The 26,518-nt window shown below is 49.6% G+C and overlaps 1 protein-coding gene across 1 annotated transcript; it reads right to left on the reverse strand.

Moving 5' to 3' along the window:
• Positions 1–3,117: 3,117 nt before the first annotated feature.
• Positions 3,118–22,535, reverse strand: SYDE1 (synapse defective Rho GTPase homolog 1). The gene is made up of 8 exons (XM_081844853.1): positions 22,070–22,535; positions 16,608–17,321; positions 12,334–13,047; positions 10,532–10,749; positions 9,379–9,505; positions 7,680–7,837; positions 5,175–5,403; positions 3,118–4,115 (listed from the first exon to the last, which is right to left on the reverse strand). The coding sequence occupies exons 1-8, from the start codon at positions 22,158–22,160 to the stop codon at positions 3,679–3,681; spliced, it is 2,688 nt and encodes an 895-aa protein (XP_081700979.1). The 5' UTR covers positions 22,161–22,535; the 3' UTR covers positions 3,118–3,678.
• Positions 22,536–26,518: the final 3,983 nt, after the last annotated feature.

A 26,518-nucleotide genomic window follows, 5' to 3' on the forward strand; every position in this document is an offset into this window, starting at 1 on the left:
CCGTTCCGTGAGGCTCTTCGTATAGCGGTTTTTTCGTCTTGCGAAGCAAGCCCATTGATAGCTTAGCGGATTAGCGCTATTAGCAGTTTAGCGGCTTTTAGCGAGCAGCTGTTAAGCGGCTTATCAGCAGATCAGCTGATAAGCGACTTAGGAAAAGGGGGGAAAAGGCGGGAAAAAACCACAGGAACTCGCAAGACAGTTTTGTCTTGCGAAGCAAGCCCGTAGGGAAATTCGTTTTACGAAGCGCCTCCAAAACAGAAAACCCTTTCGTCTAGCAGGTTTTCCGTCTTGCGAGGCGTTCGTCTTGCGCAGCACCACTGTATTGGAAAAGGACTTGAATATAATACTGCCAATATCGCCGTGCCATTACAGAAGGCCTAAGGTGCAGCCACACTTGAAACACTGTGTAAAAAGTCCTGGTTGCTGTGCTTCAGAAAAGATATTGTAGAGCTGGGGGAAAGTTCAGGAAAAGGGCAACCAGAATGAGCAAAGCCTCCACGAGGCTGCAACTTGGGAGGGGGGTGCATAGGATTATGCATGCAGAAAATGGACAGGGAGGGGTTTTTCTCCCTCTCCTGTAAGACAGTCGTACCTTGGAAGTCAAACGGAATCTGTTCCAGAAGTCCGTTCGCCTTCCAAAACTTTCGGAAATCGAAGCGCGGTTTCTGATTGGCTGCAGGAAGCACCTGCAGCCAATCAGAAGCCACGGAAGCCCCGTCAGATGTTCGGGTTCCAAAAGAACGTTCGCCAACTGGAACAATCACTTCTGGGTTTGTGGCGTTCGGGAGCCAAAATGTTCGACTTGCAAGGCGTTTGGGATCCAAGGTACGACTGCACTAGGAGCTGGGGCTACCCAACGAAGCTGACTGTTGAAAGATTCGGGACAGACCAAAGTAAGTCTAGTGAACAGCTAATCGTGTGGAGCTTGTTGCCATAGGAGGTAGTGATGCCCACCCACCTTGGTGGCTTTCAAAGGATATTAGACAAATTAATGCAACATGAGGCTATCAATGGCTTCTATATCCATGGCTACATTCTGGCTCCATCGCCAGAGGCAACAGGCCAGTCGCTGGGAATCACAGCCAGGGAGAGAGATGTTGTAACTCAGGTCCTCTTTGGTCACTGTGAGGGCAGGATGCTGACCTAAATGGGATAGTGGGCTGATCCTGCAAGGGCATGTTCTGATGCAAATGGGAGCAAGGTTATTTGTTTTTCTGGCAAGGTGGCACCATTCTCCTTTTCTCCCATCCCACTTAGCAGTAGGCTATTTCTGCATTTTAGCAGAAATTTAGCAGAGTCAGGGGCCGCTAATAGTGCCGTAGAAAGGTCTGGGCCCTGGCCTTTGGCACCAGAGGGGGAATCTCAGCAGCACAGCAATGCAGAACGAGAGGGAGGATCACACTGAAGCCCCTGTCACAGACGGGGCTGCGAGAATTTTCAGAGAAGGAACTGGGATCCCAGCCCTTGCACTTTTAGTGTCTTCCAGGGCAGAGGAACAAACTGGGTTTGGGGTTTCCTGCCTTGCCCCTCCCCCCAAGACTTGGGCATTTCATAGAGTTTAGCCTTTCACTTTCAGGTAGGGTTGCCATAAATACAGAATTACCCGGAATACTGTAGCCGCAAAGCAATGTCCGGGTGAAAATCGGCTAAATGTCTTGGAAAATCTGGATGTACATCAGCTGATGTCGGCAGTGTCGTTTTTGCTCAGAAATAGCTCAAAAGCGTCCAATTTTGCAAAGAAAAAAGCTCAATAACTTTTTTTTGTCTGGATTTTCACTTTTTGAAATATGGCAACCCCACTTTCAGGCAGGAAGAAAGTGAAAATGAACTGCTCACCCAGTTCCACAGTCAAAACAAAAGCTGCACCATTTTAAAAACCGTAAATTAGAATTAGGGGAACATGGCTAGGCCTGGCCTCAGCATGCAGACCCCTTGAACCAACTGGTCAGCCTTCTCACCCAGCAGCATAGCGTGGTTTGCTGGTACCTGAAGCAGGCTGGGGTGCACCGGGGGGGGGTGAGGCATGGAGGGTGAATGGAGCCTGCTGCGCCAGCCTAGCCCTTGCCACCAACACTGCCAGAGTGCCCCCCTGCCTGCCCTCCTGCGCAGTGGGGAGCCTGGCCAGCCAACGCAGCCCTGGGGCCATCTTGGGACCTCCAGGGGGCTATGACAAGCCAAATGTGCATCACCCTCTTAAAAAATGCACCCAGGGCCATCGCCCTGGCAGCCCCCCCTTCCATACTATGCCCCTGTTCTCCCCTGCATTGATGTCTGCCTTTGCCCCCCACCCCAAACATATTTTCCATGCTCCAATCAGCACCAGGTGACTTGGAGTTCTTGTTTTAATTTCCCAGAAAGCTCCAGTTTGATGCTCCTTCAGGGGCATTGTGGGAAATTGAAATGGAAGTTCTTGGCTGCCCAGACCACTGCCTCTGACAGATAAGCCCACCCAGAGAGGGCCTGGAGGACACTTTGCCAAGGGCATCCTGTTGGTTTGTAAGCCCCCTCCATAGAGGCTGGCCCCTCTCACTGTCCTCGGAGCTTGCTTACCGGTAACCTCCTCTGGCTGATATCCAGACAAAACCAGATATGGCTTTGATGTCCCTAAAAGCCACATCATCCATGGAGAACTCATTTATTGTAGACACGGGAGCGACCCAACACATGACATCACGTTGGGAACTGTTTTCAACGTTTGAGAAGCAATGCTTCACTGTGAAACTGGTCAATGGTCAGGAAATGGAAGCGACCGGGATCAGAACTGTGTATCTAGAAAGCCTGAACTTGACTATAAACAATGGTAGCAGAGCCCAATGGTTGCTACAATAAGACTTGCTGGAAGAACTGAACTGAAAGGACGTGTTTTTCTCTAGTGTTGTAATGTCAGAAATAAACATCATGTAAATAGATTTCTGACTTATTTTTCTTATTTTTCTTTCCCCTGCGGAAGCAGGAGAGAGGGGTTGTGCATTTTACCCACGCTTGGGACAAATGTCGCCTATCAAAATCTCCCTGGTCTGTCTGGATATCAGCCAGAGGAGGTTACCGGTAAGCAAGCTCCGAGGACAGTGAGAGGGGCCAGCCTTCATGGAGGGGGCTTGCAAACCAACACATCCCTCAAACCTGAGCTCAGGCACAAACTCGCAGAGGAGTTTGCCTTTGGCAAGCGACAGCTTCACAAACTTGGCTCCCATCTATAATAAAGGGAGGGTAATAATACTGACCCACTTTCGAGGGTTTGTTGGAAGTGCTCTGGGTGATGAGGAGAAACGTGCTACTTAAATACTACCGGTTCAACATTATCAAGCAAAGAAAACAAAATCTTGGTCAGCTCCTCTCTTCCTCGAAACCGCCGACACGCAGGAACAAGAAACGCTTCCTTCCTGTCCCCGCACAATAAATTTCACGGTGGGAATTTAGGAGGTTGAAAGTGCTCTACAAACTGCACTCTGGTAGCCAGAGTCACAGCGAAAGCACCTCCCTTTGGGAAAAGACATACGAAAACAACGAAAGACGGACCACTTGGTTCGAAGTACCGTGATCCGAAAGAATACTGATAAGAAGGCAGGATCAACCGCCTGAGCTTGGCTTGGTCACAGCCTGGCTGTCCGAAGGGCCCGGCAGAGGCGCACTCGGCCCTTCCTTAGGCCTCGCAATGTTCTGCCCCGAGAGAACGGCTCACAGGCAGACATTGATTTGCTTGGAAATCTCTCGCTCCAGGTCCAAGATGAGGGCGTCAAAGTCCTTCAGGTTGAGCCTCGTGCTGAAGGGAGCCTCGGAATCTTCCACCAAGGCGAAGTCCCCTACGAAGACGGCTCCGTTGTGGTGCGGCAGAGTCACCTCTCTATTGTCCTCTTCGTTCTCACTCTCGCTGCCAGCCACCTCGTCGTAGTCTGTGTCGCCACCCGGCCTGGGCCCCGCCGAAAACTGCTGTTCACACACACTCCAGTCCCCAGCGTAGCGGTTGCTGGGAGGGCTTTCCAGGCCTCGAGGGCGGCTCCGAGCCACGACGGTGGTCTGCAACAGCGGCAGGTCCAAGGGAGGGCGGCAGTGGCGCTGGGGTGGCTTGATGGGCAGGGGGCACTCGCCTTCTTCTTCGGTTACCCTGCGTGGGGCTGAAGGGGAAGGGAAAGCAAGTTATGAAAACCAAATGCACCTGGTTCACTAAGGCCTGAGGCACAGACCCTCCAAGTGTCCCTGTTTTCCAGGGACAGTCTTGGATTTATAGAAGCCATTACAGTTTATTTTATTTTCGGAGAGCCAGCAGTGGTGTAGTGGTTAAGAGTGGTAGTCTCGTAATCTGGGGAAGCGGGTTTGCGTCTCCGCTCCTCCACATGCAGCTGGTGGGTGACCTTGGGCTAGTCACACTTCTCTGAAGTCTCTCAGCCTCACTCACCTCACAGAGTGTTTGTTGTGGGGCAAGAAGGGAAAGGAGATTGTTAGCCGCTTTGAGACTCCTTAGGGTAGTGATAAAGTGGGATATCAAATCCAAACCCTTATTATTATTATTAATCATTTCTCTTTGATTTCACAAATATAAATTTATAACCATACCAAATACACATCCATATAAAGAGATTACTCTGAATCTCAAGACCCCCCACCCCCCCCCATGGGTCCTATTGTCAACATTTTCAACTGCATATTATTTAGTAATCTATATTTTGTATCTATCCATATTGTCCATAGTTCTGGTTACATTACAAGGGAGATTAAAATCCTGCTAATGTTTCAGAGTGGCTGGGGCAACCCAGTCAGATGGGCGACACATAAACAATAACATTACAGTCATACCTTGGAAGTCAAACGGAACCCGTTTGGGAAGTCTGTTCAACTTCCAAAACATTCGGAAGCTCCTGCAGCCAATTGGAAGCCACGGAAGCCGTGCTGGACGTTCGGCTTCTGAAATTTGTTCGAAAACCGGAACACTCACTTCTGGGTTTCGATTGTTCGGGAACCGATTTGTTCAGGAGCCGATTTGTTCGGGAGCCAAGGTGTTTGAGATCCGAGGTACGACTGTACTGTTATTATCAAATTATTATTACTGCAGCGTGAACGCTGGCAGGTGCCGGCCCCCCCATGTCACTGAAACCCAGAGCACCGCATGCCTCCAGCCAACCCCTTCCTGGGCACCTGCCCTCTCTTGCCCACTGGCCTCCCCACTTGGCACTCACCTGGCCAGGCCTGCAGCAGGTAATGCAACACTTCGATGTGGTGCTTGAAGTCCATGGTGCTGGCAATGGTGCGGTGGTGGTGGCCGGGGCCACAGGGGCCCGGCCCTGCTGCTCCCTGGCTCAGCAACACAGGACCAAAACACACAGCCAGATTCTGGGCGTTCATGCGGTTGAAGGCATGGAAAGCAGCAACCTGGCTGAGGTGATCCAACAGCATTGTCAGGGTGGCCTAGAAAATGGAAGAAGAGAAAATTGCCAAAATGTATAGAAAAAAGTTCTAATAAGTGCTGGAAGTGCAAAGAGAAAGTTTTACCATATGTGGTGGAACTGTAAAGTAATCAAGAACTACTGGGAAATGGTTTGCAACAAAATGAAAAAGATGTTTAAAATAACATTTGTTTAAAAAAAACCAGAAGCTTTTTTGTTAGGCATTACAGGACCGGCCTTGCCAAAAGAACGGAATAAGCTATTCATGTATGCCAGAACAGCGGCTAGGATTTCACTAGCCAAAAAATGAAAGGATGATAGGAAAGAAGAATGGCAAGCAAAACTTATAGACTACGCTGAAATGGCGAAGCTTACGGGAAAACTCAGAGGCAAGGACAATAAAGACTTTAAAAAAGAATGGGAACCATTTATGACTCACTAGCAGGCTTTGAGTAAACATTTACAATTAAGGAAAAAAGTGTATAAGGAGCAATAGTTGGGAAAACAACAAATCGTAAGATGCAATTGGGAAAGATATGGTATAAAAATGATAAGACTATAAGAACAATTAGTAGAAAGATTTTAAAATCAAGGTAAACAAAATTAGCAGAAGTAGCAAATATTTAAAGAACCAGAAGAGGAGGTTGGGGGAAGTCAAGGGGGGGGTGAGATTTGGTTTTATGAATTTCTCATTGTATGACTGCAGAAATGGATAAAAGCCCCGCATCCAAACAATGACTATCATCAGTGCAGGTAAGAAAAAAATGTAATTTTAAATTTTATCACCTACAATACTGTCTTACCTATTTTATAGTACAGTACATTGATTATGGCTTTCATTTTATGGATCCATGGTGTCGTTAGATAGTAGAATTCATGTTAAATTGTTGTTTTAAGGGTTGTTTTTTAAAAGTCTGGAACAGATTAATCTGTTTTGCATGACTTTCTATGGGAAAGCATGCCTTGGTTTTGGAACACTTTGGTTTTGGAACGGACTTCGGGAATGGATTAAGTTTGCGAAACAAGGTACCACTATATATAGAAAGACCTCCAATATTTGATGTTCGTCAAAATGGCACTAGCTGCTGCAGGAAGATAACTGTTTTGAATGGAATGGTTCGTGCATTTATTAAACGAACAACAAGGACCCAGTCCTGGCACTCCGACCCTCGGAGCCTGGTACCCATTTGCCCATCATGCACAAATCTTTTGAGTTCATGCTACTTGCTTAGCCAGAATGCCAGTGGCTTCCTACTGCAATTCCAACTCACCTCCTTCCCAAAAGTAGGGCATGTGGCACTGTCAGGACACTTGACACAAAAACGGAGAGTCCTTAATAGACCACTTTTATTTGACTAGGTATACATTTTTCTACAGTGTTAACTTATCTGCATAGCCCACTAAACCCCCTGCTCCACAATAAATATGTGGCGAGGCTTTAGTGAGAACTAATTTGGCTCACCTTTTCCTTCTTATATGTGACAAGCCTATGCAGCACTGCACTCTCAGTGGTCTCCATGTTTTCCCCTCCCCTCTGTATTCTCATTTTATTTTTCTATTTGCATTCTTTTACATTCATTACTCTTACTACATTTTGCATGTACTTATGTCAATAACTATTCTGTATAAAAAATGACGATGACAATAATGATGATGATGATGATGCTTTTTTCAAAACAACAACAGTGACAACAACCTGGGGGGAATTTGATGGGCCTGGTTCTGATGGGAAGGAAAGTCCGTTTCCTCCAATGGGGGGTCCAAAACTCCTTCAAGGGCCACATTGTGGTCAGCCTGTTGAGGCTACTACACTACTGGGTATAATGGGATGCAGGTGGCGCTGTGGTCTAAACCACTGAGCCTCTTGGGCTTGCCGATCGGAAGGTCGGCGGTTTGAATCCCCGCAACAGGGTGAGCTCCCGTTGCTCGGTCCCAGCTCCTGCCAACCTAGCAGTTTGAAAGCACCTCAAAAGTGCAAGTAGATAAATAGGTACCGCTGTGGCGGGAAGGTAAACAGCGTTTCTATGCACTCTGGTTTCTGTCACAGTGTCCCGTTGCGCCAGAAGCGGTTTAGTCCTGCTGGCCACATGACCCGGAAAGCTGTCTGTGGACAAACACCAGCTCCCTCGGCCTGAAAACGAGATGAGCGCCACAACCCCACAGTCGCCTTTGACTGGACTTAAACATCCAGGGCTCCTTTACCTTCACTTTTTTTTTTTTTTAGTACTGGGTGTGTCACCCTTGGCATAAACAGAGAGGCCTGGGCTCAGAAGAGCTGCCATTCTGGGGGGTCCTCACCTTCTCGGCCTCTGGCAGGCAATCCAGGAGAGCTGTCGTGGTCGCCTCTTTCGCCTCCTGCCCAGCCGCCCGATTGGACATGGCTTCCAGGACCACTTGGTACAGTGGGTCAGTGATGAGAGGTGTGGGGAGCTCACGCAAGTAATCTTTCAGGATTCCTGGGGGGGGGGACAAGTGGGGAGGAGGAAAGGAGAAAATACCTCAGTCCATTTAACCATCACCACGGGTCCCCTCCCATACTCAGTCCTTACTAGAGAGGGCTCCTGTCATCATGGTACTGAGTAGTTCTTGCCACACCTTAAGCTGCCCTATCCCATCATAAGGGACATTTTCAGGCAAAAGCTTCCTTCACAGAGGGAGGACTGTGAGGGTGCCGGATGCAAAGACTGAGGCACAGGGCCAGGTGGGGGGAGGCAGGAGGGCTGGAAAGGGGCCAGGCCAGACCCCTTTATTGCTACAGGCCTACACAGCTGCTCTTCCAGACGGAAACAGATGGACGATATGGTTTTGATTTATTTTTATTAAAACTATTTTTATATATGCATTTCACTGAGTTTCTTTTTTAAAAAAGTTTTTTATTCAAAATTAAAACAAGACACATTATCCAAAAACATATCATCCTTGTTTTCCCCCCATTTTTCCTCCCTCCCCCCACCCTCCCACACAAACACCCCCCCCCACCCACCCCCTGACTTCCCTCAGTTCCAGTCTTGGTTTCTCTGAGACTGCTGTTTTCTGCATGTTACAAAGTTGTATAGATCCTCAAACTATTTAGCTGATTATTATCAATAAAAAGTTTGTGAATGTTTATTCAAAACCTGCCAAGGAGTCCAGTTCACTTTGTTGTGTCTTCAAATACTTTGTAAAGGGTTCCCATTCATCTTTAAAGTTCCTGGCCCTCTGCTCATAATCTCTCAATCTCTCCCTCTCCCCCTGTGCTGGGGAGATTTTTGCCCCACCTCTCACCTCACCATCTCTGGAGCTCCAGAGAGTGGAAGGAGAACCAGCGGGTGGAAATGGCAAGGTAGCAAAACTGTCGGAGAAACATAGAAACCGTCCAAAACGGGCAGGGTTGCTTGACACAGGGGGGCAGACGGCCGCAGGAGGTGGATGGGCTCCCCTTTGCTTGAGGCATTTAAGTAAAGCCTGGATGGCCACCGGTCAGGGATGACGTAGTTGCATCCTGCACTTCGGGGCTGGGCTGGATGACCTCTGAGTTCCTTTCCAATGGCTATGATTTGGAGCTTGCCTCCCCCTTCCCCTTCCCATGATCCGAACAATTGGCAGATTCTGCCTTCTCAGAAAAGCCCCGCCATACTCCAGGCCTGCCAACAGGCCACTTCTCTGACATCACATGTGCACAGCCCTCAGCACTTGAGGTTCGGTCAGAAGTATTAAGGGCTGCAGAGGACTGCGATACCCTGGAGGACTCCCTCATTGTCCCTTCAAAAACACCTGCCCCTCAGAAGTCAAAATGCATGCAAATAGGGGGCAAGGCAATTCCTAAAGGACCACTATTGACTTTGGAAGCAGTATAAAACCAGGAGTGCCTGCCAGCATTTCCAGCCAAGAGCAGGCAGGAAGCACAGCTGCATAGATGTGTCTCTACTTGTCCCCAAAGACTCCGCAAAGCAGCCAGGGTTTGGTTTCTGGAGGGCCCACAGGGAAGAATACGAAGCTGGGGGTCAAGGACACTGACCTGTAACAACATTGATGTCTGGATAGAGGTCCTCAGAGAGAACCACGGCAGTGCTGTCCCGCTCAAAAGCATCGCGCAACTCCTTTTTCACCGCCGCCGAGCCGCACAAGCGATACAGGCCCACAACCTACAAGCAGGACACAGCCAGTCACTTGGGCAAAAGGGCCCCCTCTCCAGAGGGCTGTTCCATAGGCCAGGTGACCTGGCTGCAGGAAAACCTGGGAGAGAGGGAGGAGGTCTGGCCCGAAACCTGAGGCCCATTGGCTTAAGGCATTTCCCTGGTAGGTTCAGTAGTGCATTAGGGCATGCTCAGTTTTTCATCTTTCAAATTCCAAATGTGAGCGGTGCTAAAAAGTTGTAACGTGACTTGGGAATCCAAAAGATATTTTGGTTAAATCAATTTAGTTTCATTTGGTCAAAAAAATGTGTATCGAAGTACAATCGTACCTTGGATTTTGAAAAGCTTAGTTCCCAAATGTTTTGGCTCCTGAACGCTGCAAACCCGGAAGTGACTGTTCTGGTTTGCAAATTATTTTTGGAAGCCGAACGTCAGACAGGGCTTCCGCAGCTTCCGAATGGCTACAGGAAGCTCCTGCAGCCAGTCAAAAACCACGCTTTGGTTTCCGAACGTTTTGGAAGTTGAACGGACTTCTGAAATGGATTCCGTTTGACTTCCAAGGTATGACTGTGTTACAAAAGAGGGAGAAAAAAACCCTCCCTGTCCATTTTCTCTAAGCACAATCTTATACACCCCCACTCCCAAGGTACAACTGTACACAGAAATCATTAAAATTGCCCAATACTTGGAGTTATATTTTATATTAGTATTAATATTATTTATAAATCATACTGTATTTTACATTACCTGGCACTTTCAGAAGGTAAAATCAAAATCCTTCGGTTTTCCAAGAGCAATTTATCTGCTTCTTAATCAAATGTAGACCTACCAAGCTAAATGTTGTCCAATCACAAAAATAATAGCAGATTTGATTTCCTTACACCCAAAAATGTATTTTTAAGACTCCTCACTGACAAAAAATTGCAAAGATTAGGTTTCACCCCCTTAATAGCCATGCCATGCCTTCTGGGAAGAGCCTAGGTCGAGTGGAGATGGGTGGATGGAGAGAAAGAGAGATAGAGAGAGTGCATTTACCTTTAATCCCCGCTTCTCAATCTGGGCAACACACTTCTGGATCAGCAATGGCACTTTGATGGCAGCCCCTTCCCTCTCCACCAGCTGGCTCAGCTTCACTCCAAAGACTTGGGGCTCCTGTTGGCTGCTGGCTGGATCCCACTGGTCTACCAAGGTGAGTTTGATGTAGAGGAGGCCCTGTGGCTCCAGCTGCATGGCAAGCTGTTGGCTCCTGCAACCTGGAAGGAGGGGCAGCCGAGAGAGATGCTGTGAGGATGGCCTGGTCCCTCAACTCCACCCCACACCCTTCCCCTTGGCAAAGCCACACTATCAGGTCAGCTCCGGTGACATCTGTCTTTGTCAAGTGACAACCATGGAAGAGGCCTGTCCGGGTACTTCAGCACCTTGGACAGAAAACAGGGTCTGTGCTCACATCTGGATCTGTCTTCACCCCCCCTCCTGCCACAGAATCTTCCACCACTCCCCACCTGGTCATGTTCGGCCCAAACGTGGAGCTTCTGTGACCCAAGCTATTCATTCCCTCCGGCCAGCAAGGGGATCTCAGCCCACATACAGGGGCAACACATTACCTGGTCTGGCTTCACCAGTTCAAATCCACTCTTCCCCAAGCCCCAGAGCCAAGATGTCAGGCTTCGGGGAATCCTATCCCTCCCACGGTGGCAGCCAAGAAGCAGATAAACAAGAAGAGTTCTTACCAAGTACATTATTCAATATTCACAGAGAGAGGCGAAGGAATGCAGTCTCTCTTAGATAATGTGTTGCTCTGAGTAAGTCTCACCCCCTCAGTCTCCCTTATCCTATGTCATCCCTGCTCCGGCTGATCTGTGCTTTCAGCCTCTGAGCTTTCTGTTCTACCACTCTCAATGCGCGCCAGGTCCTGGGAGAAGAGGGGTCAGGAAGGCTTTCCAAAGACAGAGTCTGTCAGCTGTCTCTCCCCTGGTGGTGCTTCTTCTTCCTGCTGTTCCTCTTCCAATATTTCCCAGCTTCTCCCCTCTGCAGCCTTTGAACTATGCCCTTCTGCAAACCACGGTTCCCAATCTATACTGTCCTCCTGTTCTCAGGAAGGTTCAGGAGAAAGGGATGCAGTCCCCACCATTCCTCTTCAATCTAGCCCTGAATTTTCTTTTTCTGTTTTGTTATTTTCTTATTGTCCTTTTTTGGGGGGGGGGAGGTATGCTGTCACTGTTGAAAATACAATGGATAGTTATTTGCAGGAATTATTTCGCTGGCCTTTGTTGAGGATTCTGCTCTGCAGTATATCAATGCCCAGGGAGGTGCAAGTAATAAAACAGTGGTACCTCGGGTTAAGTACTTAATTCGTTCCAGAGGTCTGTTCTTAACCTGAAACTGTTCTTAACCTGAAGCACCACCACCACTCAAACCTCTCTGCTTGCCCCCCCTAGAAACAGACTTATCCACCTGCTACTTAATAATAATAATAATAATTTATTTATTTATACCCGCCCATCAGGCCAGGTTTCCTCAGCCACTCTGGGCTGCTCCCAACAGAATATTAAAAACATGATAAAACATCAAACATTAAAGATTTCCCTAAACAGAAAGAACCATTGTGATGTGGTGGTTAAAATGCTAGACATGGAAGACCAGGGAGGGTTGGACCCCCACTCAGCCGTGAAACTCACTGGGTGAACCTGGACCAGTTGCTGCCTCTCTGCCTGACCTACCTCACAGTTGTGGGAGTTAAATAAGGAGACGGAAGAACCACACAAGCCACTTTGAGCTCCTTGGAGAAAAAAGGCTGGGTTTTCAATGGTGAGGGGTGGGAGAAGATAATAAATCACCTTGGAAAATATGGGGCAGAAGGATGGAGCCATGGCAGCAGACTCGGTTCTTGCCCACCGCAGGGTCACACGAGAAGACCACGACTTTGAGGAGCTGGGCGTCCTCAAGCTCCAGCTGGAAGGAATGGTTGAGACTGAGGAAGGCTGCTTGGCAAGGCAGCAGGGCCGTGCGGGCCTTGTTGACCGAGTCCACCTGTAGGACACAAAAGACCTCCTTCGCTTCAGCCTTGGGGGGCCTGAAGTCCTGCACCCCCAGAAGGTGGATGCTGACCAGGCCGGACAGGTGCTGCAGGCAGCCGGGCTGCTCGGCAAAGCTGTACGGTCGGAAGGACCCCCCTTCGAGACCCAGGCAGGCCTCAGGCTTCGCCAGGAGGTCTGGGGAGTCGCCATCGCTCAGGTAGCCCCCTTTGCTGGTGGCCTTGGCCCGCGCCAGGGTCTGCCGGGAAGCCACGCTGCTGTCGAGGTGGTAGCGGCTGATGACGTTGCCCGACTCCTTGGGAGAGGAGCCTCCGTCCGGCTCTCTGGTCCGGGAGCTGCGCAGGCTCAGCTTCCGCCTCAATTCCGGAAGCTTCTTCATCTTCATCGAGAGGCTGCGCACAGGGCCCGGGGACTTGGCCTTGGAGTGGCCCTTCTTGGGGGCACTGGGGCTCTGGGCCGCTGACACGGCGCCCGCAGCCCTCTCCTCAGGCTCCACACTAGCGACTGCCGCTTTCCCTGCAGAGAGAAACTGTATAAGATAGGTCAAGCCAAGTGCCACTCACCCAGTGGGTATCACCCCCGCGGCGGGGGAAAGAGTGGCAGCTGGGCTCTGGGGTTCTGTTCCGACTGGGGCTGGTGGAAGCCGTAGACCAAGACCCCTGGAGGGCACAACGCGGGCCAAGTCTCCGTTACAACGACACTGCAAAGAAGAATACGCCAAAGCCAAACAAAACGCACACTAGAGAACCCACAATTCAGCATCGCAAGACCATTTTCACGGGCAATGGTTATTATTGACAGGTGTATCAGCTGGTTATTATTGACAGGTGTATCAGCTGCAGTGGTGCCTTGGTACTCAAACGCCTTGGTTCCCAAACGCCAAAAACCCAGAAGTGTTCCGGTTTTTGAATGTTTTTCGGAAGCTGAATGTCCAGTGCGGCTGTCGGCTATTGTTTCCGGGGCACCTGCACCAACCAGAAGCTGCGCCTTGGTTTTCAAACATTTCGGAAGTCAAACGGACTTCCGAAATGGATTAAGTTTGGCACTTTTGTTTTTGCTATTTATTTTGCATTTTTGCTTTTGAGGCTTTTTCAGTTAATTTGTTTTTGTGACTGTGTGGAACCCAGTTCAGCTACAGATAGATAGATAGATAGATAGATAGATAGATAGATGATAGATAGATAGATAGATAGATAGATAGATAGATAGAAGCCCCCCATCCAAACAATGACTATCATCAGTGCAGGTAAGGGAAAAATAATAATTTTAATTTTTATCATCTACAATACAGTCTTATTTCTTCTACAGTACAGTACATTGCTTATTGCTTTCATTTTATGGATCAATGGTCTCATTAGATAATAATATTCATGTTAAATTGCTATTTTAGGGGTTGTTTTTAAAAGTCTGGAATGGATTAATCCATTTTGCATGACTTTCTATGGAAAAGCGCGCCTTGGTTTTGGAACGCTTTGGTTTTGGAACGGACTTCCGGAACGGATTAAGTTTGCAAACCAAGGTACCACTGTAATCCAAACCAGAGACTCCCAAAACTTTTTGAGCCACCGCCCCCTTGGTTCCATAAACTCATCCCCAGGGCCACCTCTGCTACCCACAAGAAACATTATTCAGAAAAGAGGTCTGCATGCACAATCCACTATGGAATAAAGCAACGCAATACAACAGCAACAACAAATTGCACATTTGTTCAAAATACGATCAAAACAAATTAATTCAGCAGAACTGAAGGAACCTGACCCAGTGGTACCAGCTTTTCGAAGTCTGATAGTCATTTACACCTCCAGTGCCCCCCAGCAATCCCCTTGCTTCTTAGTGCCCCCCCAATTAACCCCCCCCCTCCCCGCAGGAGGCAGTGCCAGTCACTCAATGAGCCACTGATCTAAATGGGCAATAAAGCAGCCTATTAAAATCTGCTTTAGACTGAGTTGGCCTGTAGTGCAATGGGTGCTGTAAGATGCGAACGGGCAGCTGCCAGGCTGGGACTGTGGGGAAGACGAGGGCAGAAGGGCAATGAGACATCAAGCCGAAAGGAAGGCTGGGGAAGGGCCAGAGGGGCTGAGCAGCAAAGCCTCCCTGTTAAACCAGGGCAAGTGGTTCATCCAAGAGCAGTTCCACGTCAAAACCCTGATGTGGATACGCGCAACGTCAGAGGAATAAAACTCACATGACGCCCCAAGGCAACCTGGCTTGCTGCCCTGGGACACCTGTGCCAGAGGGGCAGTTAATTTGGCCCTGATATTATTATTATTATTTTAATGTATTTTTATTAAAGATTCGTTTACAAAAGTACATGCAATGTCTCCCTCCCTCTCTCTCTCTTATTTTTTACAGATCAGTGTCATTTGTTGAGACATTAGAAAGAAGAAGGGGGAAAGGGGGGAGATGGGGGGGTTGGGTGGCAATGTTTCTATTATAGATATAGATAAGATATGTGGGGTTTTGTGTCATTAACTTGGTCCTGATGATGAGAAAGGAGAAATGCCATAAGAATGGGGCTGGGAGGCCATGGAGCCAGGAGAGGGGATGGGGGGGAGAGGCGATGGGTGAAGCCCAGGGTGGATAAAAATCAATGATTTATTTATTTTTTAAATGTTTTTTTTATTTAAATAGGATTTTTAAAATGAAATGCTTTTGGAGGAAAAAATATTTCTAAAGATAGTTTTCTATTTAAGTTACATTATATTCCATCAGGAAACAAGGATTTAAGTTTTCCATGTGTGCTAAAACTCAGTCTGAGTTTCTTTTTTAAATAATTGTTTAACCACATCAGTTAACGAAAAAGGTAAAAGGTATAGGACCCCTGGATGGTTAAGTCCAGTCAAAGGCGACTATGGGGTTGCGGCTTGCAGGCCGAGGGAGCCAGCGTTTGTCCACAGACAGCTTTCCAGATCATGTGGCCAGCATGACTAAACCACTTCTGGTGCAATGGCACACCGTGACCGAAATCAGAGCGCATGGAAACACCATTTACCTTCCCGCCACAGCGGTACCTATTTATCTATTTGCGCAGGCGTGCTTTCAAACTGCTAGGTTGGCAGGAGCTGGGACAGAGCAACGAGAGCTCACCCCGTTGTGTGGATTCAAACCGCCAACCTTCTGATCGGCAAGAGGCTCAGTGGTTTAAACCACAGCGCCAAATGATTGTTTTCCTCCTTCCAATAAAGTGCAGTTGTCTAAATATAAACAGTTAGCTTATTAAACCTCACAATAATTTCATAATGATCTCTCTATGTATTTCTAATAGTATAACCAAATCAGTAGTTTTTGATGTAACTGTAAAAACTACTCTGAAAATTTATTATTCCAAAAATGAAACCTTCATCTGGTTGTAAATATTAAGATTATACCAGCAAGAATAAGACTTTCTGTAAAAAAATAATAAAAAAAAAATCAATCAAGTCTTTACTGACTCGTGATTTAAATCAATTGGATTTAAACCAAATCCATCCTGGTGGAGCACCTGTAAGGAGGCAGGGGAAAGGGGGAAATATGGAGAAGTGATGCTATAAACCAAGGAGGGGGAACTTGTGGTCTTCCACAGGTTAAAGGTAAAAGTAAAGGGATCCCTGACCATTAGGTCCAGTCATGGCCGACTCTGGGGTTGAGGCACTCATCTCGCTTTATTGGCCGAGGGAGCCAGTGTACAGCTTCCGGGTTGTGGCCAGCATAACTAAGCCACTTCTGGCGAACCAGAGCAGCGCACAGAAACGCCGTTTACCTTCCCGCCGGAGCGGTACCTATTTATCTACTTGTACTTTGATGTGCTTTCGAACTGCTAGGTTGGCAGGAGCAGGGACCGAGCAACGGGAGCTCACCCCGTCGCGGGCATTCGAACCCCCGACCTTCTGATCGGCAAGTCCTAGGCTCTGTGGTTTAACCCACAGCACCACCCGCGTCCCCTTCCACAGGTTGCTAGACTAGAACTCCCATCATCCCTGACCATTGGCCAATGCTTGCAGGCTCCGACGGGGGCTGGAATCTGACAACATCTGGCCACAGCTCTCCCACCCCCATGGTAAAAACGTGGGGATCGTTTTAGAAAAATGATCTCTCACCAAAGGCCCGGGACTGGTGGCTGCTGCTCGGCTCCTCCACTTGCTTCGCTGGCCTTGCATGGCTCGGCGAAGTCCGCACACCATCGCCACCTGCCTGCTGCGAGTCAGCCAGGTGGAGACCTTCACCTGTAGCCTTGGCCTCCCTTGGCTTCCCCTTCCTGCTGCTGTTCTCAGCACCACTGCCCCACCTCTTGTCAAGGTTAGGGAGCTGAAGATCTTCATCCTCCGGGATGGGATTGTACCAGATATCCCCTTCGCTGCTGCAGAGCGTGCTGGGCTCCTGCTCCGTACTGGAGCTGGCCGCAGGTTCTTCTGCCCCCTGGGTCTTCCCCGAGAGCACCCAGTGGCGACTGCTCCTCTCCAGGCTCTGCAGGTAGGCCCCCTGGCTGCTGCACTTGGCACCAATGCCAGAGGTGCGGGTCTCTGCTGGGCCGACCAATGGTTCAGCGGCGTCCTTGGGTCCAGTTGCCGCTGAGCCAATGTGGGGATGGCTCTCTGGGGACAGCGTTTCGCCGAGGTCAGCAGGTATCTGTGCAGCATTTGGAGAGCTCAGCTTCCTGCTGCGAGGGTCTTCCTGGCTGCTCCAAGCAAACTTGGCCCAGGTATGCTTCCTCGACACGGTGACGGTGGGCCCTTTGGCATGTCCATCACCCGGTGGGAGAAGCCCACACTCCGTGGGGGACTCCAAAGCTGATGGAGCCTCGGAAGGAGAATCTGTGGGGAACAGAAATAAGCATGCTGTGTTTGTGTGTGTGTCTGGTTGTACCACCCAAGTTCAGAACACACTGAATTTGTTGCATTAGGAGAAGAGAAGAGTTTGGATTTGATATCCCGCTTTATCACTACCCGAAGGAGTCTCAAAGCGGCTAACATTCTCCTTTCCCTTCCTCCCCCACAACAAACACTCTGTGAGGTGAGTGGGGCTGAGAGACTTCAGAGAGAAGTGTGACTGGCCCAAGGTCACCCAGCAGCTGCATGTGGAGGAGCGGGGAAGCAAACCCGGTTCACTAGATTACGAGTCCACCGCTCTTAACCACTACACCACACTGGCTAAACATTAGGCAAGGCCTTGTTGAACAATACGGTGGTTTGCAACTGGAAAGGAGCAGAGACTTGGCACAGGAAGCTCTTAGGGAAGCTCTAGGTGCCAGCTATCCTGTTTGGGATGGAGCAGAACAGCTGGCCCGTGGACCAGGTGCAACAGATGGGGTCTCCTCATCTCCCCTTTTCAGGCTACCCCCCACGCAGACACAGGGCTGACTGTTTTGAAGCCTATCTGCCACATGGGGGCATTTTCAGGGCGCTGAAACAGATGTCCCCATGCACTGTGACCCCCTCTGCATACACAGACACATAGGAATTAGGCTTGAAAACAGCCTCACATTGGAGCTACCCAACAAGAAAGGGTTGTGCCAACTGAACTCTGGGTCTCTCTTCAAAGTCCACTATAGTGGTACCTTGGTTCTCAAGTGTCTTGGTACTCAAACGCCTTGGTTCCCAAACTTGGTTTTTGAACATTTTTCAGAAGCCGAACGTCCGATGTGGCTGTCAGCTATTGTTTCCAGGGTGCCTGCACCAATCAGAATCTGTGCCTTGGTTTTCAAACATTTCGGAAGTCAAATGGACTTCCGGAACAGATTAAGTTTGGCTCCTTTGCTTTTGCTATTTATTCTGCATTTTTGTTTTTGAGGGTTTTTCAGTTAATTTGTTTTTGTGACTGTGTGGAAACCAGTTCAGCTACTGAGTGACTGCAGAAATGTGTTAAAGCCCTCCATCCAAACAATGACTATCATTAATGCAGGGAAGATTTTTTTAATTAAACATCTACAATACTGCCTTATTTATTTTATAGTACAGTCCATTGATTATTGCTTTCATTTTATGGATCCATGGTCTCGTTAGATAGTAAAATTATTGTTAAATTGCTGTTTTGGGGGTAGTTTTTAAAAGTCTGGAACGGATTAATCCGTTTTGCATGACTTTCTATGGGAAAGCGTGCCTTGGTTTTGGAACACTTTGGTTTTGGAACGCACTTCCGGAACGGATTGAGAACCAAGGTACGACTGTACTCTGCTCCCTTCCAGCACTCAGCCTTTCTCCACAGACTGATACTGTTAAGGGATTCAGGGCTGCTGAGGCGACCTGGCTAATATGCATGAATGTTCCTAGGGATGAGCTCACTGAGACTTGAGTGCTTCTGTTTAAACTCTGGAGGAAACTTCTGAAACCATCCAGACAGCAAAGGAACCCCCAGCAGAAGAAAGCAGCAGGCACAAGCAGATTTCGGAGTACTGCATCCATGCTCTGGATAGAAGCAATTCACAGAAACCTTGGGTGAGGACCAATTGGGGAGGGGGGCAGAGGAAAGGTGGTGGGGGAAAGGGTCCTGGAGGGGTTCAAGCCCACTCCTACCCAGGCTTGGCCTGAAGACATGCAGCTAAGGCCTGCAATGCAGCTGAGGCCAGGAGGTCCCTCCCATCTCCCAGCTGCTCAGACCCAGTGCCAAGTTGGATTTCCTGTTGTTTACTGCGCAGTCCCCTCCCCGGCCAAGACACAGAGCTCCCTTTGTAGGTCCACGAGTAACTCGGCACACGAAGAGCTCCATTGATCAGGGAGCAGCCCAAGAACCAACATACAAGCCACAGAGAAGGCAGCTGAGGAGCAAAAGGGGACGTGGAAGGAGCAGCAAACGATCACAGAACACAAGACTCATAGAGTTAGAAGGGACTCTGAGGCTCACCTCGTCCAACCCCTGCAATCCAGGGATATGAAGCTGACCCACACGGGGATCGAACCTGCAACCCTGGCATTATTAGCATCGTGCTCTGACCAAATGAGCTACCCTGGTGCTGTTTTGGGATGCGTTGCTCCCAGGAGATGCATTAGAGAACCTTATTTCATTTCATATAACCTTATATCTGAATACTTATTCCCCCCCAGAGTTTTTACCTGCCACTGAAAGACAAACTCAGATGCACAACTGGGAGTAAGAAGGAGGCGCTATATTATGCCACATAATCAACAACCCAAGGGAAAGATTCCAGGAAACCTACTTTTTTAATAAAAAAAAATTAAAAATGATTATTATAGGGTGTTGGTGTTTTTTTTTTTTTAAAAAAAAAACAGTTATTATTCAGCCCCTCAGTTCCATTAGAATTTTCAGGGAGGTTTACAGTCATAAAATAAAAAAATAAAAACATAAAACTACAGTACAAAGTTAGAAACAGCAATTTACTTAAAGGGGAAGGGAGAAATCGGCAACTATTACAAGAAAATTACTTATTCTATTACTTCAGAAAGAGATTCCCAGTGCCTGGGTCAGATCTTTGCCTGGCACTGAAAGGCTAGCAGACCCAGGACCAAGCAGAGTTCTGCAAGGAGAGTGCCACCGCTGAAAATGCCTTTGCATCTCAGCCCTGCAAGTTTGATTGTTGTTCTCATTTTACAGGAGGAGTACTGAGGCTGAGAAAGTGCGGCTTCCCCCACGGGCTTTTCCAGAAAGAAACGAGATGAACTCAGATCTCCCAGAATTTTGAGCCCGTGGGACTGAATGTTGCAGGGATACCGAATGAAGGTTGTTCTCAATTGTTTGCCTAGAAAGCCAATTAAAGGAAACAGCAGCTGACATCTCCGGGGCTTGAATACCTGAATGGTACATTTCATACAGCCGTGGGCACATCAACTGCCATGTGCAGGATTCTGCTTCTGCCAGGCAGCCACAAAAAAAGTGAGTGTGTGGAAAAAAATGCATTTGTGGTGACAAAACTACACCATGGCCCAGCTAGATTGGCATCATGTGGTGCTTTTGTGTCCATCAGGTGACCAGCAGTTGCATGCACCATCTGCTCCCTGTCTGCCAGATGCTCACCTGGATTGGGGCTGCACAACTCTGTCCTTGGGCTAAAGACACGATAGTTCAGGGACAAAGCACTTGTTGTATCCCCCAGGCTGCCTGGCCCTTGCCTGACTCGCCCGCCTGCCCATTTTCTGCCTCCCCAGCCCCTGCCCTCTAAGCTGCCACCTTGGGCCAGCCCCTCCACTTTGCTCATGGAATGTGCTACACAAGGCCAGCAGGACCACTGGGTAGAGGGAGCCAAGCACCTCAGGCAGCAGTTGCTGAGGGGCAGCTCTGCCTCTTCTGCTGGAGGGCACACCAGCGGGTGTGCCAGGCGGCCTGTCCTGCACTCACTAAACCAGCCAGCAGCCCTCGGGGTGTGCCAGGGGTACTGCTGCCATCCTAATGCCTGTGCTGAAGATGGAATCATCTCTCAGCCCAGTCACCTTCAGAACATGGAACCAAGGAGGGGACCATCTTTTCCCCCATATAATTTCATTTTTATTTTGACAAAGTAATAATCATAAATAAATATGAATGTGCACCCCACTCCCAAGACCATTCCATGGTAACTATCCAACCTCCCAAAATTTCAACTCAGTGGCGTAGCGTGGGTTGTCAGCACCCGGGGCAAGGCAAGTAATTTGCGCCCCTAACCCGTGGATTTGCGCCCCCTAACCCGTGGATTTGCGCCCCCTAACCCTAACCCCCAGATGTTGCGCCTGGTGCGGCTGGCCCCCCCTGCACCCCCCACGCTACGCCACTGTTTCAACTCCTCTTGGGATGGTTTGGCCCCTTTCCATTTTAACGGTACAAATTCTACAACAAACACCTTCCTCAAAATCATTTCTCCGGCATATTCCCTGTCTTACCTTAATAGCGCAGCTTAATTTATCATTAACAGCTATATCTCACACCTCTTTATAGCATTAATCCATTTTATATTCACCTTGCCCCTTCCACTTCCTAGCTAAAAGAACTCCTGCAGCTGTCAATAAATTTCCGAGGTCCACCCCATCATAAATTGAGAATAATGCTACCTCTGGACTTTTGGTCAGCTTTAACCCAGCGATTTCTGTTACCTCGTTAAACACCCTTTGCCAATATATATATATTTACATCCCCACCACATGTGAACATAATTCCTGGTTTCCCCGCACCCTCTCCTGGGGACCCTCTTGCCCTTAGCCTCAGGCTGCAAAATGCCTTGGGCTGGCTCTGGCACTGCCAGGCGACTGAGAAGTTGGCGGGCGAGTTTGTGACATGGGGGGGGGGACTCTGACCAGGGCCTGTCAAGGTGGGATCTGGAGGGATCTGTGACCTGTTTTTTGGGTAGGTGGGGGATATCCCGGCAGAAGTGCCCCTCCACCTGGAGAGGAAAGAGCCCCCCGACAAGGAAAGACGGCACCCGCCGCCCATCCATCCTTGGCAGCTCCTTCCCCTCGCTTCCTTTTGCCTATTTTAGCAGCAACGGCAGAGGAAATGCCGGAGATGCCTTTTGGCCCCAGCCCTCCAGCGGACCCCCCGCCTCTCGCTCGCTGGCGCAGGGTGGGGTGGGGTGGGCTCCCTGGCGGGGGGCGCACCCACCCCACCCCACCCCACCCCCGTCCCCCCGGGGCGCCGTTACCTGGCTCTTTGCGCTGCGCCGCCTTTTTGCGCCCCAGGCGCTCCTTGCCCCGCAGGCGGGAGAAAGTTTTCCGCAGCAGAGGCTGGGCCATCACTCGACGGGGCGGCGGCGGCGGCGTCCTCCCCCCTCTTCCTCCGGCCCCGTCGCCCCGCCTCGCCCGGACCCCGCGCCGCGCTCGGCGGGAGCGAATTCCTCGGATGCCTGCCGAGCCCTGAGCTGCTCCGGCGGCCGCGACTCGGGGGAGGCGGAGAGGAGGGAGGAGGGCCGCCCGCCCGCCCGCCCCGTCGGACTCAGCCCGGAGCCCGCCCAGCCTGGAGGGTCGGCCAGGCCTCTTTTTCGGGCTTCTAGCCGCCCCGAGGAGCGGGCGAGGGGAAGCCACTTCCGCTGGCGTCCCGAGGGGCGCCCGGTTCCTTCCCAGGCTCCATGCGAGGCGGGAGGGTGGCCCGCCGTCCTGGGCCGGGGAGGAGGAGGAGGAGGAGGAGAGGAGGGCGGTCGCAGGACTCAGGACCATCCCTCCGCCAGCCCCGCTGCAGCCCACCCACAGTTGCAGAGGCAGCAGCGCCCAGTGGGCGGATCCAAGCTGCCCTCGGAGAACGGCGGCGATCGCAGTCGCACCGCATGCCCGGAGCCCAAGCGGGACGGACGGGCCCGCCCGGGGCAAAGCGTGCCCAGCTGGCATCACCTCCGACCGTGCAGCTCGAAGGGGCTGTCGCGCCGGCGGCCCATCCGCGGGCTCACCCCCGGCCTCCCCGTCCGCTTGCTGCTTGGGCTGGCGCTTGTGGGTTTCTTCCCGAGGGGCTGGTGCGATGCGGCCGCCCGCAAGGGTAGATCTGCAGGCTAGATCCGGGTGGGGCAGGGAATCCGCAGAGAAAAGTGTGGGGAGGGGGCAATGCTGGGGGGGGGGCAGACGGGGAAGCGGAGAAAACCCACCCTGCAGACTGGAAGGAGACACACAGAAGCAACTGGGCGGAGAAGTAATTTGTATGGTTTTAATAGATCAACAGATAGAAATAAAACTATCAATGTTTACTTATTTTACGTTTCCCCCCTATATTTTTAGTTCATATTTTAATCTGTAACTGGCTCTGAGCCCTGCCACCTAAAAAGGTGGCATATAATTAATTAGTTGTTGATATTATTATTATTATTATTATTATTATTATTATTATTATTATTATTAAAAATAAGAGGACTTGTTCAAACAGGCACAACACTTTTTCCTTTACTTTTGCAAGCGACCCCAGGTATCTCCAAGTGCGACTGTATAATTTCCACTCGGCCACAGAAAATCTGCAGGGCAAATCCACACTTGTCTCAGTTCATATATACTTAGTGGATCATTTTCATGCCAGCAACACCCCTCGCAGAACACCTGGGTGGTGTGGGGACTTACCTACCACAAACATTACCCAAAGTGCAATGGATGAACACATCAGCATTGAAGGAGCCCACAATGTGGTGTCTTTCTCTGCCGGTTGTTCAGAGGCACAATTCTGGTGTAGGAAATTCATGTTATGGACTCCGCCTATGTACCCAAGCTTTTTTTGCCTCCAGGTAAAGGTAAAGGGACCCCTTACCATTAGGTCCAGTCGTGACCGACTCTGGGGTTGCGGCGCTCATCTCGCTTTATTGGCCGAGGGAGCCGGCGTACAGCTTCCGGGTCATGTGGCCAGCATGACTAAGCCGCTTCTGGCGAACCAGAGCAGCACACGGAAACACTGTTTACCCTCCCGCTGCAGCGATACCTATTTATCTACTTGCACTTTGACGTGCTTTCAAACTGCTAGGTTGGCAGGAGCAGGGACCAAGCAACAGGAGCTCACCCCCGTCGCGGGGATTCAAACTGCCGACCTTCTGATCGGCAAGTCCTAGGCTCTGTGGTTTAACCCACAGCGCCACCCGGGGCACACAAATGGGCAATTTGTGGCAGCATGGAGAAAACTCTGTATCTCCGTGCCATTGCACAAGCTTCAGTCATACCACTGGTGTGACAGAGTTAACTCTTTTCCATGGCAAAACCCTACAGCACACAAACTTCTTTCCTGGGATGGACGTTATGGAAAGTCCATGCTTTCCACTGATGCTCCCCCAAAAAAGCTCGGCTGATATGAAAAGTGAACCCATTACACATAATTCAGATGGCATCGATACTAACTGGGATCCAGTCATAGGAAAGCGACCACCACCACTGTTCTGGTAAACGTGAACTGGGCCACATGGTTCCTTCTGTAATAAAAAGCAAGTAAACGAACCTACACAAAGACCCACTGATATGCACTCTGGCCCACTTAGCTGCTCTGGGATGTGGCCAAACATTGCACACACCACAGCCATATTATCAGCACTCCACTCAGCAGTCATGAGAATTTTTGCAGGAATGATGCCCAGATTTGGCATGCAGCAACTGATGAGGCTGTGTTTGGGGGACATAATGGAAGTTTATAAAAAAAATTATGCACAGTGTGGAGAAAGGAGATACTGTAGAAAGTTGTTCTCCCTCTCAGTTTTCAAGCAGAGCGTCCTCCAAGGACTGCTGACAGGCAGGAGAGTCAAAATGATAGGCTTCTGGCTGGCATCTGTCTCAGGAGACAATGGAAGAGTGTGCCTTCAGGGCTGAAGTCAGACCTTTGCAGAGTTACAGCGCCTGCTGTGGCTGTAGAGACCGATATGGGAGAGACATGTTTTGTTGCAGAAGAGGCAGTTGAAGGTATCTGGTTGTGCTGATGCAGATGCATTCTCTCTGCACTCCTCCCAGTGGCCATTCTTCCACTGCTCACTGCTGCAGATACACAACCAGGTGCTGTGTTCATCTGCAAGGGATCCCCAGCTGGCAGGGTTAATGTTGCCAGCCTTCGTGTCACATCTGCAGACATCTTTGTAATGCAGAGTTGGTCTGCCAACAGGTCTGGTCCCCATAGAGCACATCCTTGGGGGTCCTGACATCTTCCATACTGTGGACATGACCCAAGCCAACCTTGACGCTACTAAGGAGTGCAAACAAGGCGGGAATGTGGGCTTGGGCGAGCACAACTTTGAGACTCTGGCTTGCATGTGATGCCCAAAATCTTCCTGACGCAGTGCACGTGGCATCACTCCTGGCAGATAATAATAATAATAATAATAATAATAATAATAATAATAATAATAAATTTATTTATACCCTGCCCATCTGGCTGGGTTTCCCCAGCCACTCTGGGCGGCTTCCAAGAGAATATTAAAATACAATAATGTATTAAACATTAAAAGCTTCCCTAAACAGGGCTGCCTTCAGAGGTCTTCTAAAAGTCTGGTAGTTGTTTTGCTCTTTGACATCTGGTGGAAGGGCATTCCACAGGGCGGGTGCCACTACCGAGAAGGCCCTCTGCCTGGTTCCCTGTAACTTGGCTTCTCGCAGTGAGGAAACCACCAGAAGGCCCTCGGCACTGGACCTCAGTGTCCGGGCAGAATGATGGGGGTGGAGACGCTCCTTCAGGTATACTGGACCGAGGCCGTTTAGGGTTTTTAAGGTCAGCACCAACACTGTGAACTGTGCTCAGAAATGTACTAGGAGCCAGTGTAGGTCTTTCAAGACCGGTGTTATGTGGTCTCGGTGGCCACTCCCAATCACCAGTCTAGCTGCCACATTCTGGATTAGTTGTAGTTTCCAGGTCACCTTCAAAGGTAGCCCCACATAGAGCGCATTGCAGTAGTCCAAGTGAGAGATAGGTTGTGCATGTCTCGCTACAGGAAAGCAGCATGTTCAGCATGCAAGCCTGCTAGACCTTCATTTTGGTACGCCTGTAATGAAATTCACAGCTACGAGATGGTGACTGTCACTAGTTTAAATTAAAGGGGAACTGGATAAATACATGTAGGAGAGATCTGATAAATGGCTACTAGTCATGATGCTTATATATTACCTCCAATATCAAAGGCAGCAAGCTACTCCCAGTTGCAGGACAAGTTGTGTTCCTACACGCTCTCTTGGAAGCATCGGCTTAACGACTAAAGGAAACAGAATGCAGGGCTAGACAGGTTGTTTGGGACCGATGGTAGGAATTGGATAAAGCCCACCTCGCCTCCTGCCAGCCTTTCTGCACCCACTCCACAAGGTGAAGCTGACAGACTGCAAGAATTAAGCAGAAGAATTCCTTTCCACGATTTGTACTATTAATACACATTAGCATATTTGCAGCTGCATCACACTGCTGGCTTCTGTTCGACTTTTCATCAACTACAATCTAGATATCCTCTTCACACGTATGACTGCCAAGCTATGTCTCCCACATCTTATAGCTATGCAGTTGTACATGCATACACAGAGAGCCAAATGCTAACAAGGCTAGGATTGTGCCACAATAAATATATTTGAACCTGTATAGACTAGCCACCAGATGAACCTTAGCTCATGTTGCTTGTGGGCTAAGTTGCCTACCGCTGAAAAAATGTTTTGCTCTTTGCTGGGAAGAC

This window comes from Podarcis erhardii (genome assembly GCF_964252035.2).
Source record: "Podarcis erhardii genome assembly, chromosome: 17".
Taxonomy (NCBI): domain Eukaryota; kingdom Metazoa; phylum Chordata; class Lepidosauria; order Squamata; family Lacertidae; genus Podarcis; species Podarcis erhardii.